Raw genomic sequence first — 19,770 nt, 5'->3', positions numbered from 1 at the left:
GTCTATATCTGCTTCATTCATTACATCCTTGACCCGGTTAATGACTGCAAAACAGGTTGTAGGTTTTGTTCTTTTTCAGTGGAAGATAGAGGGCACAAGAACACGGCTTTTTAATTGTCGGGCACGTTAAATTAAGTCAGCTCTTCACCACTAGTCCATATGCACTGAGTGGCCAAAAGTCATAGGAAGACGCTGAATGTGATGTTAATAATGAGTTGCTACTCCGCGAGCCCTCAAAACGACAGCAATACGGCGAGGCGTCGACTCTACAAGTTGTTAGAATCGTTATGGGCGGGCTGAGTGGCTCAGACGGTTGAGGCGCTGGCCTTCTGACCCCAACTTGGCAGGTTCGATCCTGGCTCAGTCCGGTTTTATTTGAAGGTGCTCAAAAATGTCAGCCTCGTGTCGGTAGATTTACTGGCACGTAAAAGATCTCCTGCGGGACAAAATTCCGGCACCTCGCGGTCTCCGAAAACCGTAAAAGTAGTTAGTGGGATGTAAAATAAGTAGCATTATTATTATTATTATTATTATTATTATTATTATTATTATTAGAGTCGTTATGGAGGTATCTGGACCCACCCATCTAGCACTGCTACAAACAATTAATGAATTTGATGCGGGGTTCAAGGAGCGTACACTAGCATCGACAACATCCCATAAATGATCGACTGGATTAAGATCTGTGGATCTCGAGGGCCAATTCACTGGAGTGCTTCACCAACCACCTGTGTGCCACCACAGAGCGGTGACATGGTGCATTGTCTTGTTGAAACATGGCATCTGCATCAGGGTACTCTAGGGCCTGAAACGGATACAGATTATCTGAAAGAATGTCCACATAACGTGCACCAGTCAGCGCTCTCTGCAACCGGACAATGGAACCTAATTGCGACCATGGGAACGCCGCCCAGACCAGAACTGAGCCACCTCCCGCCTGGACACAACCTTGTTGACATGCCGAATCCATAGCTTCGTGGGGCATACCCCATACTCTCACGCGCCCTGGCCAGACCTAACCACTCCAGGGTAATAGCTTTGTCACTAGACGGCATGGAAAGTTCATTCAACTTTTCACCACTAGCCCGCATGGAATTCACTGCTATTGCCCTACGGAATGACTAGAAGCCTAACAGCCTAATTTCCAGGCCAAACTCTGTCATGAGAACACTCCCTTCTAGAGACATTTTTTCTATCGCCGGGGCGCACACTGTCCACACGGCAAGAAAAAATATCATTTAGCCTTTTTGCCGCTCCTACCAGTCGTCTTGTCCCTAGTTTCTAAGTAGAACGGTTGGCAGCGTTGTACAGCGCGCGGTTACGTCGTCCGCTAAAAAACAAAAAGAAACAAAAACAAAAAACAACAAAAAATCTGAGGCTAGATGTTTGGTACTAAAGTTACGTGAACCAAGCTGGACTCTTGCCATAATAAAACATTAAAGTCAATCCTTTTCTACAGAAATATCATATACATAGAAGACTGTACTCACCGTTCCGAAATGGGAGAGTCCTCCGAGGTTAGGAAGGCGACCAGGCTCGTCCGCTATGGAGCAGTCTGCCCTAACAGAGACAAACAATTAGCCACAAGTACACATTTATAGTCTTCTCACAAGGTAAGGAACAAGTCGTTTGCATGTTATATGCAGAATGGGAAGTAAATGATTAAAAGTAATATAATTACTTGTAACGACTACATTCTTAGTAATTTTTACATGTAATAGAAACTTTTTACAAAAACTTACATCTCCAATAGTTTATACCTGACTGCATAACCCAGAGTTATTATTAAGTACTAGCAGGTGTCCGCGGCTTCACCGGCGTTTATTAATTCAACACGTTAGATTTTTCTAAACCGTTTAATTGAATGCGAAAAAAAACTACATTAATTAACATACATAGTTTTCACTTTTAATATCGGTCGTTTTCTATTATTTTTATATTTCACCCCCTTTCAACCCCCACCCGTAGGGGTGTCTTACCCCACAGTATTTTTTCCCAAACAGGAAGTCATATGAGTATCATGTCTGGTTGAGAGCTATACTGGAACATGCACACGTACATCCATGATCTCGGTCCTTTTGGACCTTCCTTTCACCCCTTCTAACCCCCATCCCGATTGGAAATGTACTTTGGCTCAAACAGCATCCAGAGTGTCACAGTTCATCTCAGCTACCCCAAAGACTATGAACTCGCCACTAATATCGGTCATTTCTCGGATTTTTACATTTCACCCTTCCTCTACGGGTGCTAGGGGTTTCTTGCCCCTACAGTAATTTTTCCATATATTAAGTTATATGTGTATCTAGTTTGGTTAAGAGCTATGCTGAAACATACAAGCACATTCACCCGTAATCTCTGTCATTTTCGACGTTTTCTTTTCTCACTCTCTCTCACCTCCTATGCCATGGGGACTGAACTTGTAATTTTCATTTTTATATAACTTACCATTTATAGAAGAAAGACAAGAAGGGGAAGAAGAAGATAAATTTTAAGAAACACATCATAATCTTTAAATACTGTTGGTTAGGCAACCCGCTGCTCAGATTTGTCATGCGGTTTACTTACCTTCCTCTATTTTCTATTACCGAGCTCGATAGCTGCAGTCGCTTAAGTGCGGTCAGTATCCAGTATTCGGGAGATAGTGGGTTCGAACCCCACTGTCAGCAGCCCTGAAGATGGTTTTCCGTGGTTTCCCATTTTCACACAGGCAAATGCTGTACCTTAATTAAGGCCACGGCCGCTTCCCTCCTACTCCTAGCCCCTCCCTGTCCTATCGTCGCCATAAGACCTATCGGTGTCGGTGCGACGTAAAGCAACTAGCAAAAAAAAAAAATCTATTTTCTATTTTCACCCTTCTAAACCCATATGCCTACGACCTATCAGATTTCGTTCAAACCTCTTCCTAAACCCTTCCAGGGATAATAAAAACAAATTATGAAATTTTCAGCGAAATCGGTCCAGTATTTTTTGAGTCCATTCGAGACGTACATACATACAAATAAACATTCATTTATATATATACCTAGATATGAGTATTTTTGAAAAGTGTGCCAAATTATGGTTCAAAAATAATGAAAACTGTGCCAGAAGGAGCATTTTCGATGCAACATATCAAACGTAAATATGATTTGTTAATAACTTTACAACAAATTAACTAATCATATTCAAATTTTGTGTGGTGCTCTAGCTTATTAATAAATATGCACGAGCTTTATATAGGAATCTAAGGTCGGCTACTTTGCTGCGAGTAGATAACGGGATAAGTTTTAACTTATACAGTATCTGATTGCTGCTCAAGTTTCGACAATCAGATACTCTGGCCATAACAATGGCACAGAAGAATGACTGCACGCGATCAGTGTGGTTCAGATTAGTGGGTGAACAGAGAGAGAGAGAGAGAGAGAGAGAGAGAGAGACACGCGAATTCAATAATCGGTAGGATGCATGATACGTAGATAGATGCAAGATACATAGGTCTAGGTACCGCGTCGATGATGTCAGAAAATCTATACAACAAACCGAGAAGTGACATTGCTCATGAGGACACACACACACACACACACACACACACACACACACACACACACACACACAATACTTTACCTATGTACAGCAGAAGACATTCATACTGACCACGTAATTTAAATTTCTCACACGTGATTATTTTTCACACTAAGTAGCATTCCACCACAGTAAGCTACCGTCGTTAAAGAAATCTGAAATGACAGTATTTCACATTCCTATTCACAGACAGAGAAATAAACACACAATACGTCGAGATTCGCTGCTACAGATAGAACATGGTAGGTGTAGCGAGACGAATGCGCAGTAGACTGGCGTGGTCGTGACGTCACTGGACTCTCCCTCGCATTACACTACGCATTGTTTTCAGCGTTTATGTCAGTCTATATACTGCTTGGTGTCAGTGTTTTCATTCAAAGCAGTGAAGTTCGGTGCATTGCTGTTCGTTTGCGAGCTGCACATTGTTTCTTTAATTATTTAATTACTTTCGAAGTTTGTTAAGGTTTTAAAAGTCGTGAACTCGTGCGTAACGTTCGTGAGTGAATTTCAGTGTGTATGTCATGTTTATACTGTTGAAATGCCGCGCTGTGCTGTAGCAGGCTGTACAAACCATCCTAACAACGCAAAAAAACGGTAAGTTGTCCTTTTATAGTTCCCAAAAAACCCAACTCCGCACAAAGAGTGGTTAGATTTTTGTAAAATAAAATAAGTTTTTAAACTCTAAAATCGCATGTATAAACTCCGAGCATTTATGCCGTCTGATTTTGAAAAATATTTACAATATGAACTGCTAGGCACTTGCTGAAAAGAAGGACAGTGCCTTGCCAAAACATTCTCACACTTTCTGCTTCAACAGAAAATTCAGAGTGTTCAGAGAGAAATACACGTGCATAGGGCGCTTGTTTTAAATTCTTTCAAGTAACTGGGAGCTGGAAATACGATTATATCTGGTATATTGGAACACTTAAAAATATATTTAAACATATTATCAAAAGGTTTCACTATTCTGCCTTTCAAAGTAGGTCTGCAATATTTACATAAGCACACGCACAATATAATAAAATGAATAGTTTTATTCAGTAGTTTTCGTGTAAAAATATTATATTACAATGTAAAGGTCTTTGTAATAAGTAAGATAAGCAGGGCGTTTGGCAGACTGATTTGCAACAAGTTACAGCGCTTGGCAGACTGGAGTCCACTGACGTCACATGCTCGTGGCGGTAGGCTGTAACGATAATGACGATAGTAACGGCCACAGGGTTTTGAGAGCTTGCTAGACTTACTTATTAAAATAAAAAATCAAACGCTCACTTATTGGATCAAGCGGCGGCAAATTTGCACGATCCGGACAAATGAAACCGTTTGATTTAGACAGTGGAGGTACCTTCCTCTTATACAATGACCTCTTGCAAGAACCACACAACATAACTCTGTCTAGGTTTGAATCTGGAAATACATCTCGCAATATAGTAATGAAGTTTTCACTCCTTATTGCCAATGTCACATCTTTCATAAACCAAAGTCTGTCGCAAACATCATGGTGAATGGAGAAAAGGCATAGACCCACATCTCCCCTGTGGGTGGTGTACCCCCTGCATGACGTAAGAGGCTACTAAGAGGGGGACTCGTTTTCTTGTCTTCTAAGCCCAAACATATATCCATGGTTCCGTCTATACTATTCCGTGCAGCGGGAAAATTTACTTGTATCATTTTTATCCTGGCGAAAGTAGTTCAACATCTCGAATATACAAAATCAATCACTGGATCTAAAAAAATATCCAGATTTTTTCTACGATTCCAAGTGTTGCAAGGTAAGGATGCAATTATTTATGACTATATGCTCCATCATAATATCTTGCCCGAGGAAGAGTTTGACTTTGAGATTGTCAAGTATTTTAAAATGAAACGTAATATGAATAAGATGAGATTAGGTTTACTCATTCGAACCAATCATCTGAGACTTCATCCCCTATAAATGCTTCAAGTTGCACTTACAAACTCCCTCAGATGAGAAGGAATTCATTGGGGAATCAAAGTCTTGTTACCGTTTTGGTCACAGTTTGAGACCCCCCTGTGTGTCGGGGCGGTAGAATAGCACCCGCGCTATCCCCTGCCTGTCGTAAGAGGCAACTAAAAGGAGGACCAGAGGCTCTAAACTTGGGAGCGTGGGTTGGTGTCCACGGTTCTCCTAACTGAATCTGACATTGCTTCCACTTACTTGTTGCTCGCTTTCTTCTGTCCTATCAGACCTCCCTTGGTCAACTTGTTCTTTTCCGACCCCAACGGTATAAGAGCATTAGAGGCATAGAGATCGTTTCATTTTCACGCCCTTCGTGACCCTTGCCCTTCTTTGACCGATACCTTTACAGTATTTTTCGAAGTGTCGGACCCCTTTCATAGCTTCCCTCTGACTAGTGTTAATAGAGGTTGGTTACCCAGCTGTAATTCCTCTTAAAACCACCATCACCACCAGTACCTGGTTTTGCCTTATCCTTTAAATGTGTACGTTACAATAGATCTTGAACGGATGTGTTTCTGATTTTCATATCCGAATTTCATTCCTGTTAATTATGTTTGGTAATATACAGTAGTCCAAGTGCACCATACAGATTCAAGTTATAATTCGTTACTACGGTTTTTATTACGTGTAATCTTTGAGAAAACTGATTTTATTTATTTACTAGCAGTTACCCGCAGCTTCGCTCGCATGCATTTCGTAATTTGTTAAAAGTAATCGTTCCTCAGTACTGTACTAAGATATTATCTGAAAATCCCTATAGTATAAAAACTCACCGAAAAATTGAGTTTCATTTACCCCATAAACTCTTAGTAAACTACGTTTGTGGTGTTCCTTTTTGGGGCTAAGATGACCATGCGACATAGAATTATTGAGAAACAGTCTTCTCTCAAGTAAAAAAACCAAAGCAAAATGTTTCTTTATTTTTAAAAGATGCCAAATACCTATTTCCACGTCTGTAACATGTTAAGTTTTTGATATAAACTGTAGATATACCGGTACTCATTTTAAAAATTCACCCGCTTTTCCAATTCTTTTCACCCCTTAAGTGGATTTTCCGAAAACAAAAAAAATGTGTTTCTTTATTAAGAAGATTCCAAAAAAGCAGCTTTCACGTCAGTAACATCTTCAGTTTTTGATATTTAAGTATCCTCTCAAAAGGAATTCACCTTCTTCTTCACTTCTTTCCATCCCTCTCCCCATCAAGTGGACTTTACGAAAACAAAAAAAATACGTGTTTCTTTACTTTGAAAGAAGATTCCAAATACAAATTTTCATGTCTATAACATCTTCAGTTTTTGAGATATATGTATCCTCATAAAAATAATTCAACTCCCTTTTCATCCCCCAGCCCGGTTTGATTTTTCCCCAAAATGTGTGTTCCTTTATTTTTAAAGGAGACTTCAAATACCAATCTTCACGTCTGCAACATCTTTTGTTTTTGAGATATGAGTACCCTTTGACAAAGAATTCAACTAATTTTTCAATTTTTTCACCCCCTCTTAAGTGGATTTCTCGAAAACAAACAAATACATATTCCTTTACTTTTAAAGGAGACTCCAGATACCAATGTTCACCTCTGTGACATCTTCAGTTTTTTAGATATACCTATACTTATGAAAATAATTCCACCCTTTTTTCAGTAATTCCCCCCCCTCCCAACTTTAAGTGGTTTTTCAGAAAACAAAAAATACATGTTTCTCTATTTTTAAAAGATGAAAAAATACCAGTTTTCACGTCTGTAACATGTTAAGTTTATGCAATATTATGTAGATATTCTCATTTTAAAAATTCGCCTACTTTGTCACTCCTGTTTACCCCGACACATTGGATTTCCCAGAAACAAAAAAGTACGTGTTTTTTAATTTTTAAAGGGTATTACAAATACCAATTTTTATGTCTGTAAGCTTTTTAGATATAAGTATCCTCATAAAAGGTGTTAACCCCTTTTTAATATTTTTCACTTCCCTCAAGGATATTTTCCGAAAAAAATACCTTTCTCTTTATTTTTAGAGGAGATTCTAAATACCAATATTTACGTCCGTAAACTTTTACGTTCTTGAGATATAGATATGCTCATTTAAACAATTCCCCTTTTTCACCCCTTTAGCAATGGCATATTGAAAAATCCTCCCTTAGTTTCCACACATGCTCTAATATAAATGTATGCCCTAAATTTAATGTATACCGGGCGAGTTGGCCGTGCGCGTAGAGGCGCGCGGCTGTGAGCTTGCATCCGGGAGATAGTAGGTTCGAATCCCACTATCGGCAGCCCTGAAGATGGTTTTCCGTGGTTTCCCATTTTCACACCAGGCAAATGCTGGGGCTGTATCGTAATTAAGGCCACGGCCGCTTCCTTCCAACTCCTAGGCCTTTCCTATCCCATCGTCGCCATAAGACCTATCTGTGTCGGTGAGACGTAAAGCCCCTAGCAAAAAAAAAATGTATTTATGTTCAATAGTTTTGGCTTGGCGATGATGAATTATTCAGTCAGTCAGAACATGTTATTTTATATATTATGTAGATTAACAAATTAATTAATTTAGGGTATGCAGGGCTGAGCGGCTCAGACGGTTGTGGCGCTGGCCTTCTGTCCCCAACTTGGCAGGTTCGATCCTGGCTCAGTCCGGTGGTATTTGAAGGTGCTCAAATACCACAGCCTCATGTCGCTAGATTTACTGGCACGTAAAAGAACTCCTGCGGGACAAAATTCCGGCACCTCGGCGTCCCCGAAAACCGTAAAAGTAGTTAGTGGGACGTAAAACAAATAACATTATTATTATTAATTTAGGGTATTGCTTTTAGTACAGGGGGAATCGTGATGCAGGTAAATGAAATTCGCTTCTGTAATACGTACATCTCGAATATACAAAATCACTCACTGGATCAAAAATGAATCCAGAATCTTTTGTAGACCTGTGGTAATCTAGCGTATGATTACTCTTATTTTAGGAACTAAACAGTTGATATTGTTTCAATCGCAGTTAGCTAATGCAATTTTACGATCAATTTTCAGCCAGGAATGGTTTGCAGCATCATATTCCCTACCTAGTGTGTTGCTGGTATACAATCACTGGGAATAAATAGCATCCATTTACTTCCCTTATAGGATATGGGTGGTGGTTTCCGATAACGATACATTGCAGTTATAGTAGCGAATGACTCGAGCGTCTTGCGCGGCGCAGATAATGGTAAGGCTTGGTTACTCGGCTGGGAAATGTAATTCATATTACAGCGTGTTTCGAAAGTCATGCTTCACGAACCATGGCGCGCATGAATATCTGTCTGGGGAGCTACGACGGCGGCTTTGGAGAATCTCAATGGGGAATTGCTGGTAGTTTGTGTTGGAAACACAAGAGCTTCGTGTGATAAACTTTATTACAATGTGTCTCATTGAGCAATGTTTGTTCTGAAGGGAGCTAATCTGTAGCTAGCAGTCCTGTTATGGACAGGATTTCTTCTTGTAATGTATTAGTAGAATGTGTTAATTATTTCAATTTTGAAAGGGAGGATAATCGTTCAGTGTTAAGCTGGGCCTGGATTTAGATGATATGCTATATTTTAACCGATGCATCATACACATTGCTAACTTGTACATGTGATTGTACATATATCACATATATCACATACATATATATATATATTATTATTGTTATTATTATTATTATTATTATTATTATTGGTGTATTAAGGTAGGAATATTGGAAGCTGGTAGATCTTCATGTTAGATACTAACATATGGTAGAAATCTTGTGTCTGTAAACATTAAGATTTTCCTGTGATTTCTGTTTACTGGTTTTAAATTCTGTATGATTCTTGTTATTAGAACATGTACTGTAATTTACGTGGAGCGCTAAACGACAGAGGTTGTTCACCGTTCACCGTACTTTGGCACTATTTAGCGCAGGGCCTCTCAAACGCCCAAAGTTTCACGCGTGCAAATCGAGGCGCAAGAGCTCCGTGCACTGTGCATCGGTCGCGCTCGGCTTGTCTCGGACCAACACTTCGTCTCTGGGCTACTCGGCTAAGCTCGGCTAAGCTCGGCTCTACTCGGCGCAACTCAGCTCGGATTTGGAGCGCTACGGGGCAAGGGTTGAAGAGGGAGACAGGGGGAGCGAGCAAGACAGGCGCGAGGAAAGAGAGAGTAAGCGCTATTGCTCCAAATCGAGGAGTGGGGGGTCTGCACTCTGGTCAACCAAGCGAAGTCGTCTTTTGCACCGTGCACAGTGCATGAACCAAGCGCATGCACCCTGAGAGGCCCTGATTTAGCGGTTAGTCGGGAAACTTACAATACAGTCATTTATCGAGTTTAAACTGGTGTTGACAAAGGACTGATCGTCGACTGTTTTACCTATCTGTGTAAGAGAAGCGTCACGCATTTGGTGCAGCTCCGAAGTTTTCTCTAATTTCACGATGGAAAGGTGTGAGACGGAAGCTCATTTGGATCCGCGGTGATTCAATCATCCTCGGGCAATATGCCTTGAAGTTCGTTGCAAGGTATTTTTTTAAATTCCTGAATTTTTATTTGGAAGTATCGTCGTCAGTCTTTCCTTAGTGCCTGGATGAAAAATTTAGGTAAGGTAAAGATATTACTTTTCCTGAATATAAGTGACTATGATTTGATTGTGCACTAAAAACATTATAATTCTAAATTATTCTGAAGCTATATTACCTTCCTGAACGATAAATAATGGTTGACTCAAAACCGTATAAATTTATTAAAAATTGATGCGGACTTTTGGAAGTTTTATCTCATCATTAGAAATTAATATGGGCTTCATTTATTCTAAATTAGTAATATTCATAAAATTTCCTTTGGAGGATATTTTCATATCGTAGTAACGAGAAAGTAACTTACTCGGCTCCAATTATGTTTAACTACAAACTACGCCATGTATACACACGCTTCGGTGTCCACGGATTTCACGGGAAAATATGCCTAATCAACAGATTTCACGCCCCAAACGAAGAATGTATCTGCCGTCTCTGCGGAATGACCTGTCCTAGGTACCACCTGATGAACTGTACTGAACAAACACAACGCATCGGCACACTTGCCAAGGACTGGTAAAACAACAACAACAACAACAACGAAGTGATGTACCAAAAGAAAATAATGACAAATTGTAACCTTTAACACATATGCACACATTGTGTTTAATTTCAATAAATAATTATGTTTAACTAACATCTGTGACCTATCCTGTAAATTCAATGTTCAGAAATATTACTAATATTTTTATTATTTGTACTGAAAATTCTGGTTATTAGAGGCTGTGTAAGGTATCCATTATATGGGTCGTCCATGTGGACGTTGTTTCGTAATTGAATTATCTTGGGATGTCTATTTTATTATTACAGAGATTCGATAATGGTTTAAGTTACTTGATTTTCTTCGTAATTTAAAATTTGCTAGCAGAAGTACCCGTTCTTCGTACGGATTATCGGAAACTGGCATAGTTACTCATACTATCGGTGCGACTGACTTCAGTAGATATTTATATCACTGGTGTATTTACTTAAGTACGTAGAAATTATTTGTTATCTTTGAAATTATACTCTAACTATTTCGTAACTATTACAAATGATTAAGGAAACACGCGATGCATAAAAGAAACTACTATAATTATGGAGAGTTATAATTCTCAGGGCTTGTCACCCATGTCGTACATCAGATAATGAATCTGAGTATATATGCTGAAATATTTTGTCAAGTCATGACAATTGTGTATATAGGTTTTGTTTTCATGGTAACAATGATAGTAAAAGTGGACCAAAGTGGACCAAAATATCGGCACTAATAACATCAAAGATCCTACTACTCCATGATTTGATAGCAAGTAGTTCAAACTATGGGTAACAGACTTCACAAAATGCTGAAACCTAAGCCAGTACGTAAAAACGGAGGCCCGTCTGCAACCGCTGGTCGCAGAACTAAGGAGATTCCCGGGGCTATTATTTTTATACTTCACTGCCTTTCCATCCCCGCCCAAAGGAGTGCTATGAGCGTCTTACACAACAGTATACTTTTTCCAGATAGTAAGTCATTTGTGTATCAATTTTGGTTGGCAGCTATGCCCAAACGTACATACATAATCTCGCTGCTGTAGAATCCTGGAGATTGCCATGGTTACGGCCGTTCGTTTCTTTATCCGATTACTAGAGCAGGTGTAGTGTGGTTCCAATATATCCATAACGGTTGGTTTTAGGGCCTTAAAACATGGTTTTCGGGCCCGTGGGGCTTACTGAATTTTGTTCTTTGCGTCAAGGGACTTAAACTGAGCTTTGTCTCGTCCTTGTACGACAAATTCGATTTTGCTTAGATTAGCCTGTTATTTTTATAATTTTATACTGTATCTCCCTCCGTTGCCCCCCCCCCCCACCAATTGTTTGGAAAATAAAATACAGCCCATGTTACTCCCTGGCAATGTAGCTTTCTATAGGTGAAATAATTTTTAAAATCGGTTCAGTAGTTTTCTTGAGTCTATCCGTTACAAACAAATATACAAAGATTTCCTCTTTATAATATTAGTATAGATTTCTTAAATAGTAAAGATTACTTTAAATGAAAGAGTTGAAAATCGTTTCTTGTGTCTATCATCAATATTGATATGGGGCACCATGATCTTTTCTTTATTTCACGTGGTCCGGTTTCCATGCCAGCTATCATTTACATTTTCTTGCTATTTGCTTTACGTCGCACCGACACAGATAGGTCTTATGGTGACGATGGGACAGGAAAAGCCTAGGAATTGGAAGGAAATGACCGTGGCCTTAATTACGGTACAGCACCAGCATTTGCTTGGTGTGAAAATGGGAACCACGGGAAACCATCTTCAGGGCTGCCGACAGTGGGATTCTAACCCACTATCTCCCGGATGCGAGCTCACAGCTGCGCACCCCTAACCGCACGACCAACTCGCCCGGTCATTTACATTTTTGCTGCGTGTCCTATTGTTTGTGGTATTGACATATGAGATTCTACCATTGAGTCGGGGTTCGACTGTTCTGATGCTCATGGCTTTGCTTAATTTGCTGGATGCCCGGATCTTGGAAAATGCTATTTGATTTTAATAGAATTGCTCCTTCGGAATAATATTAATATTTGGAGCATTCCTTCGTTGATTTATTTCAACATTCGTATCTTATTCTTGTGTTACATAAAATATGCACGTTTGTTGTGTAGAACTTATTCCTCTCATATTCTTATTTGATGGCATAAGTTTATCCACCTTATTTTCTTAATTATATTGGAGCGAGTCATACAGAGACCGTTTTCAACTCTAGTAATTCTTTTGAATCAATTAAAGGACTATCTCTAATACTGTATATATTTTAAGGTTTATTTGTTAATTTCTAACTATTTAAGACTGAAGACTTGAAATTAATTTTTTATTTAATAATATCCTTGGTATTGACTGATAATTTTATCCCAATTCTTTTCTCCGAATTAAAGTTTCTATTTTATCTTTAGCTAGTTTTCTCATTTCAGTAAGTGATTTTGCTTTCTAATGTTTTTACTTAATCCGCCTGACCTCTTTGGGCCTAGTTTTTTTGTCTTGTTCATTTTCACGGCATTTCTTTTGGGACTGACTTCAGGTGAGCGTGCTTCCATTTCCCTTGTTTGTGGTGAGTTTTGTTTATTTGTACGGCCCATCTATCGCTTGTGAATACCCTGAATGTACGCGATAACCGGCAGTTGGGAAACATAGAGCTATTCCCAGGTTAGGAAAAATATCCAGGGAAAGTTTGGTGAGTCATACGGAGAGTCCAAGTCTGAGATATGGATATCTTGAAGTCTGCACCCAAAGTGACAGCGTCGGGTGTTGTCGGGATATAGTCACACGGATACCATAGCACAGGAAATATCTTGCTCGTGATTGGACAGACACGCCTGAACGAGCTTGGATATGTCGAGACGGAGTAGGAATGAGGACGCTACATATACGTCGGGAGGACCCGATCCAGCGTACTATTACTTCGGAACATAACTAGGAACTAATAAAAATGTCATATGGTTTTTAGTGCCGGGATATCCCAGGACGGGTTCGGCTCGCCAGGTGCAGGTATTTCTATTTGACTCCGGTAGGCGATCTGCGCGTCGTGATGAGGATGAAATGATGATGAAGACAACACTTACGCCCAGCCCCCGTGCCGTTGGAATTAACCAATTAAGGTTAAATTCCCCGACCCGGCCGGGAATCGAACCCGGGACCCTCTGAACCGAAAGCCAGTACGCTGACCGTTCAGCCAACGAGTCGGACACTAGGAACTAATTATTATTAACGATTGATTGTTGATTAACAGATCGGTATTGTAGTTTACTTGCTAATACTTATACAACTCTTGTGCTAATATATTGATCTAGTACATGTACTTGGTCTTCTACATCTCATAGCTACTTACGGTAATCTATGGCCTCGTTTCAAGGCATAGACCAGTAGCGTGTGTTTGTGCAAGCGAACGTGTCTCTAAAATGGAGTGTTAGTGCTTAAATAGGTACAGTATCAAAGCGGTATAACATGTGTTGATGATGCAAGCTGGCAATTTGTGCTGGTACACAAAAGCTGTGAAGGACAATACATTTATATATGCATTGTAACTATTGGTCATCGGGCTCACTACGAATGGTAGTGCAGTCCTTGCCGTTTCCCACTGCTTCTTGTTCTATATAATAATAATAATAATAATAATAATAATAATAATAATAATAATAATAATAATAATGTTATTTGCTTTACGTCCCCCTAACTACTCTTTTACGGTTTTCGGAGACGCCGAGGTGCCGGAATTTAGTCCCGCGGGAGTTCTTTAACGTGCCAGTAAATCTACCGTCACGAGGCTGACGTATTTGAGTACCTTCAAATACCACCGGACTGAGCCAGGGTCGAACCTGCCAAGCTGGGGTCAGAAGGAAGGCCAGCGCCTTAACCGTCTGAGCCATTCAGCCCGGCGCTTTTTGTTCTAGGATTATTGAATATACATAGGGAGCGTTCCAGCAGTTGTAAACGTTTTGAGTGTGAGGTGTATATTTTGTATTTTGATGAAGTGCTCGTGCACTGATATTTTCAGAATATAGATAGTTATTTTAGAATCAGTGGAGAAGTTGTTCTAGGACCTAGGTGCAGTTCCTACCTGTTTAATCGTTTTAAGAGGGATAGGTAAGGCCAGAAGTAGATGTAACAGTATGCAGCTTTATGTACACGCCCTGGGGGAATTATCACGCTCTATAAAAATTCGAGGAATCCATTTTAGTGACCTCTGGCGCTCAAATTCCGGACATTTCAGTCAATATTCCATGTCTCTTATGTTTATGATGTGTAATTATATTAAGAATTCAAGTAACTGCCATGCATGAGTTAAGTATTTTATTCATATTTATTTATATTACAAATGGCGCCCAGCATGGGGCAAGTATTTAATTTATATTGTAAATGGCGCCCAACAATACTTCTTTCTTAATCTGCTTACACTCCGGGGTCGGTTTTTCCCTCGGACTAAGCGAGGGATCCCACCTCTACCGCTTCAGGGGCAGTGTCCTGGAGCTTCAGACATTGGGTCTTGGGATACAACTGGGGAGGATGACCAGTACCTTTCCCAGGCGGCCTCACTTGCTATGCTGAACAGGGGCCTTGCAGGGGACGGGAAGATGGGAAGGGATAGACAAGGAAGAGGGAAGGAAGCGGCCGTGGCCTTAAGTTAGGTACCATCCCGGCATTTGCCTGGAGGAGAAGTCAGAAACCACGGAAAACCACTTCCAGGATGGCTGAGGTGGGAATAGAACCCACCTTTACTCAGTTGACCTCCCGAGGCTGAGAGGACCCCGTTCCAGCCCTCGTATTTCTTTTTAAATTTCATGGCAGAGCCAGGAATCGAACCCGGGCATCCAGGGGTGGCAGCTAATCACACTAACCACTACACCACAGAGGCGGACTGTTACATACTTAACATTACATACATAAATACTGACCATGGCCCCCTGATCACAGACATGTATATTTATTTATTTTTCGTTATTTTTTTACTTTTAAGTCTGTTTTTAAACTTTACCTCAATATTTTGTTATTTTCAGCAATTTGGTTCATTAAACTCATAATTTTAAAATATTTTATTTGTTCTGTGTTATTATTTACTCATTCGTATGCATTTACGTTGAATAATCAACATACCTAAATATTATCCGATTTTTCAATAAACAAAAAGAATCAAACATCAGAAGTTCCGGTACCGAATTCGAAAACTATGAAATAAAGTAACTTTCTACAACCCTTATCCAAACTCTTTGGAAATCCACAAGAGTATCCTACAGATGGTCAGATACCTTTCTGAGAAATATGTGAACGGAAAGGGGCAGCAGATGAAAGATTTACAATTCAGCAACATGTGGGTCGCAACAAACAAACGATATTCAGATTATCTGTGGATTGCCTAATATCTTAATAACGACGTTTATATGCTTAGTTATGGAACATATTTGTTTTTCCATATTGAAGCAAAATTAAACGTTCCATTTTCTACCCAAAATTTTTAATTTTTGTACCAAACTTTCGAAATGTTACAAATATTCTCAAATCGAATATAAGCAGAATGAAACATATGTCTGTTAGGTCATCAGCCCAGAGGCTGGTTGGATCCTCAAAGAGCACCACCAAAGGTTATGTGGTTATAAGGAAACCGCAAAAACCAATGGCAGCACCAAAATGAGGCGTACTAGGCAAGACGAAGAGTGAGGTAGTTTGCCATTGCTTTCCTCACTGGGCCAGAACGTGCTATTGCAGCACCACTGACCCTATGAGAAACACCTTTCATAACATTCAGATGCACTAGTCGTGCTCTGAATGTCATTACTCAGCACCACCCATACCCCAGCAGCTTCCATATTGTCACGGCCATGGATGAGACTGGGACTTCGGGGTAAGCTACACTTTACTCTGGCCTGTGCCAAGAGATGGATACAAAAGTACTGTATCCATCAAGAAATGGCAGCAGGCAAATGAAACACATAAAGGACAAGAAACGTTAACGAAGTGGCAAGCGAGCGAGTAGCTCAGTGCATTGAGGGATAGCTGGTTGAAGTCCAGCAGCGTGCATGAGTTTCCTTCTCTTTTTTAAATATTATTTTTATGTTTGTTTCTCCTGAAAATCTTAAAATTTGTCACAACGTTTTGACATGGCAGTCTTCAAATACCCAGACGTTACGAACTCTTTGAGGGTTTTAATTAGTGTCGGACAGAGGTTCAGAACATAAGACGTAGTCCACTGGGAACATCATATCTCACCAGACACGGAGCTAGGCATAAATGCAAAATAAAATTAAAGCATTCTCGTTATTGTGAGGGATATTTCAAATGGTTGGTTGCTCTCAATATAGTTCAAATCAATATACTGCAATAGAACACACTTTTTAATGTGTAACGAACAATGCCCATCACATTTCAAGCATTCTGATGTCATTACTCTGCCCAACGTCCGTTGAACTGGAAAGATATGTATTTAGCTCTTTGTTGATAATGTTTAACAATGGACATGGAGCTTCCCTCTGTTAATAGGAGAACAAGTGTTTTTTGGAAGTGATATGTTCTGCTACGGCGATACAGTCACCATATCTTACAACAAAGTAATTGGAATGCTGATATTAATGAGTTCAATCACATCAGTAGTGGCGATTGGACCGGGCGAGTTGGCCGTGCGCGTAGAGGCGCGCGGCTGTGAGCTTGCATCCGGGAGATAGTAGGTTTGAATCCCACTATCGGCAGCCCTGAAGATGGTTTTCCGTGGTTTCCCATTTTCACACCAGGCAAATGCTGGGGCTGTACCTTAATTAAGGCCACGGCCGCTTCCTTCCAACTCCTAGGCCTTTCCTATCCCATCGTCGCCATAAGACCTATCTGTGTCGGTGCGACGTAAAGCCCCTAGCAAAAAAAAAAGTGGCGATTGGGAATTAGAATTGGGGGGAGGGGTAGAAAAATAATATTGTTTGAGTCATCAGTCCACAGGCAGATTTGATGCAGCTCTTCAGCTCCCCTATCTTGTTCAAATTTTTCCATCTACAGACAACAAAAAATACCGGGGTTCTGGGGAATATAGATCTAGTGCAGGGTAGACAACAAAACTGGAAAATATTTATGCTCTCTGAGCGAATTTACGCAGGGACATAAAATTTGACAGTTTACCAACTTCACAGCAGTAACTTTTTTTTTTTTTTTTGCCGCGAGCAAATAGCAAATGCAGATGGACAAAAACTCTCTTATTTATAAATCACGTGCATTGTTATATAATAAATTACAGTAGATGAATTTGATGCATCTAGCGGCATTAATTAATTTTAGGCCTATAGCTGTCATATTGCTAATTTACCTTTTTATTATTATTTGTTACTTAGCAGATCTTATTTTCTCTTTGTCTTTTACGTTCAATTCTATTATTTTAATATTATAATACACAATGACTTCCTCTTTCGTATGTAAAAATGTTATGGTTAATTTTACATAATGAATTAATTACTAAACAAGGATACGAAATTACTATATTTCTTTAATATTAAACTTGGATACATGTGTCATTTTCGTTTCTGCAGTGCTTTGCTGTATGAATTGTAAGTTTTCCTTCTTGCTTTTTATTGCTAGTAGCTCTTTTTTTTTGCTAGTTGCTTTACGTCGCATCAACACAGATAGGTCTTATGGCGACGATAGGACAGGGAAGGGCTAGGAGTGGGAAGGAAGCGGCCGTGGTCTTAATTAAGGTACAGCCCCAGCATTTGCCTGGTGAGAAAATGGGAAACCACGGAAACCCATCTTCAGGGCTGCCGACAGTGGGATTTGAACCAACTATCTCCCGGATGCAAGCTCACAGCCACGCACCCCCACGGCCAACTCGCCCAGTCCCTTCTTGTTTACTTCCCTTCTTTTTACTGTACTTATATGTTAAATATTTCATTTTTAATAGCTACTTGTATATTGAATGTATCACTGAATGTGTGAGTATTGTGATTGAGCTTACCGCCTGTATATATACATTAAATAAGTATTGGATTTTTGAGATTTTGATTCAATTCTATACAATAAAACTTTCACGAAAGCAACAGCTACATTACAGTTAAATAGAAGTATGGCGTTATTATACAGTAAAACGCTATTTGGTATTTTACTATACACTAAGAAAGTAACAGACATTACATAGAACTGACTGAAACTGCCAGACTGACGAATGCACGCGGGAAGCGGGTGAATCATCTCTCATTATCCATGACTTAACCGAGCTCGATAGCTGCAGTCGCTTAAGTGCGGTCAGTATCCAGTATTCGGGAGATAGTAGGTTCGAACGCCACTGTCGGCAGCCCTGAAGATGGTTTTCCGTGGTTTCCCATTTTCACACCAGGCAAATTCTGGGGCTGTAACTTAATTAAGGCCACGGCCGCTTCCTTCCCACTCCCAGCCCCCTTCCCTGTCCCATCGTCGCCATAAGACCTATCTGTGTCGGTGCGACGTAAAGCAACTAGCAGAAAATAAACATAAAAATAAAGTAAAATTATCCATGACTTTGGCAAAAATATGCCCCTGCTTCTCTCCCTCATAGCATGTGCTAGAAGTGCTATTACTATCTGATGGCACAAACATGCGTGAAGGCCCGAGCTTGGAAAGGAAGGTACGGGAAGGAAGGTGGTGGTGGTGGTGGTGGGGGGGGTAATTATTGCTGATTTATTTGGAGCGAAATCAAGCCTTATCACCTCAATGTAGTCGCCAGGAGTCGATGTGAACACTTCCTTTCCTCTCAGTCACGTTACAGCACGCAGACTCGCCGTCATACGGAACTAATTTCTTGCGCAATTAAGGTTTCTTGCCGTTAGCTAATTATCTGCGCGATTCTCCACTACATGCTGTGGCACTGTACGAATCGGTTAGCTGCGTCGAATGACTTTTGTGCGTATTTCCGCTAAGTAACATTTTTAATATTAAAAAAAGTAGAGTAAATGATTAGGAGAGAGACACAAGGGATTATATACTTTTAAACATAATTTCTAGTTTTAGGTGGATAAAATGGAATAAAAATGCAAATTTTTCCCAAAAAGTGGGGGCGAGTACCCCGCTCACCCCTTTCTACTCGCCGACACTGAATCTCACATTGGAATCTTGTTTTCGGAGGAAAGGATGAACATGACTAATAAGCTATGTTTTCTAAATTTCAGATGCACTTGTAAGTACTCCCAAAGGTTTTTGTATAATTTCCACAAT

General features: G+C 40.0%; 1 protein-coding gene across 1 annotated transcript in view; it reads right to left on the bottom strand.

Annotated features, from left to right (window-relative positions):
• Positions 1 to 19,770, bottom strand: part of LOC136866497 (dipeptidase 1-like) — an 852,481-nt gene that overhangs the window by 278,174 nt on the left and 554,537 nt on the right. Inside the window, exon 5 of the mRNA XM_067143524.2 lies at positions 1,491 to 1,560. Coding sequence (XP_066999625.2) covers positions 1,491 to 1,560 — 70 coding nt within the window. The remainder of the gene's footprint in view (positions 1 to 1,490; positions 1,561 to 19,770) is intronic.

This window comes from Anabrus simplex, chromosome 3, assembly GCF_040414725.1.
Source record: "Anabrus simplex isolate iqAnaSimp1 chromosome 3, ASM4041472v1, whole genome shotgun sequence".
NCBI classification, from domain to species: Eukaryota; Metazoa; Arthropoda; class Insecta; order Orthoptera; family Tettigoniidae; genus Anabrus; species Anabrus simplex.
The sequence above is the reverse complement of the archived record's forward strand: the minus strand, read 5'-3'. Positions and strand labels throughout refer to the sequence as shown.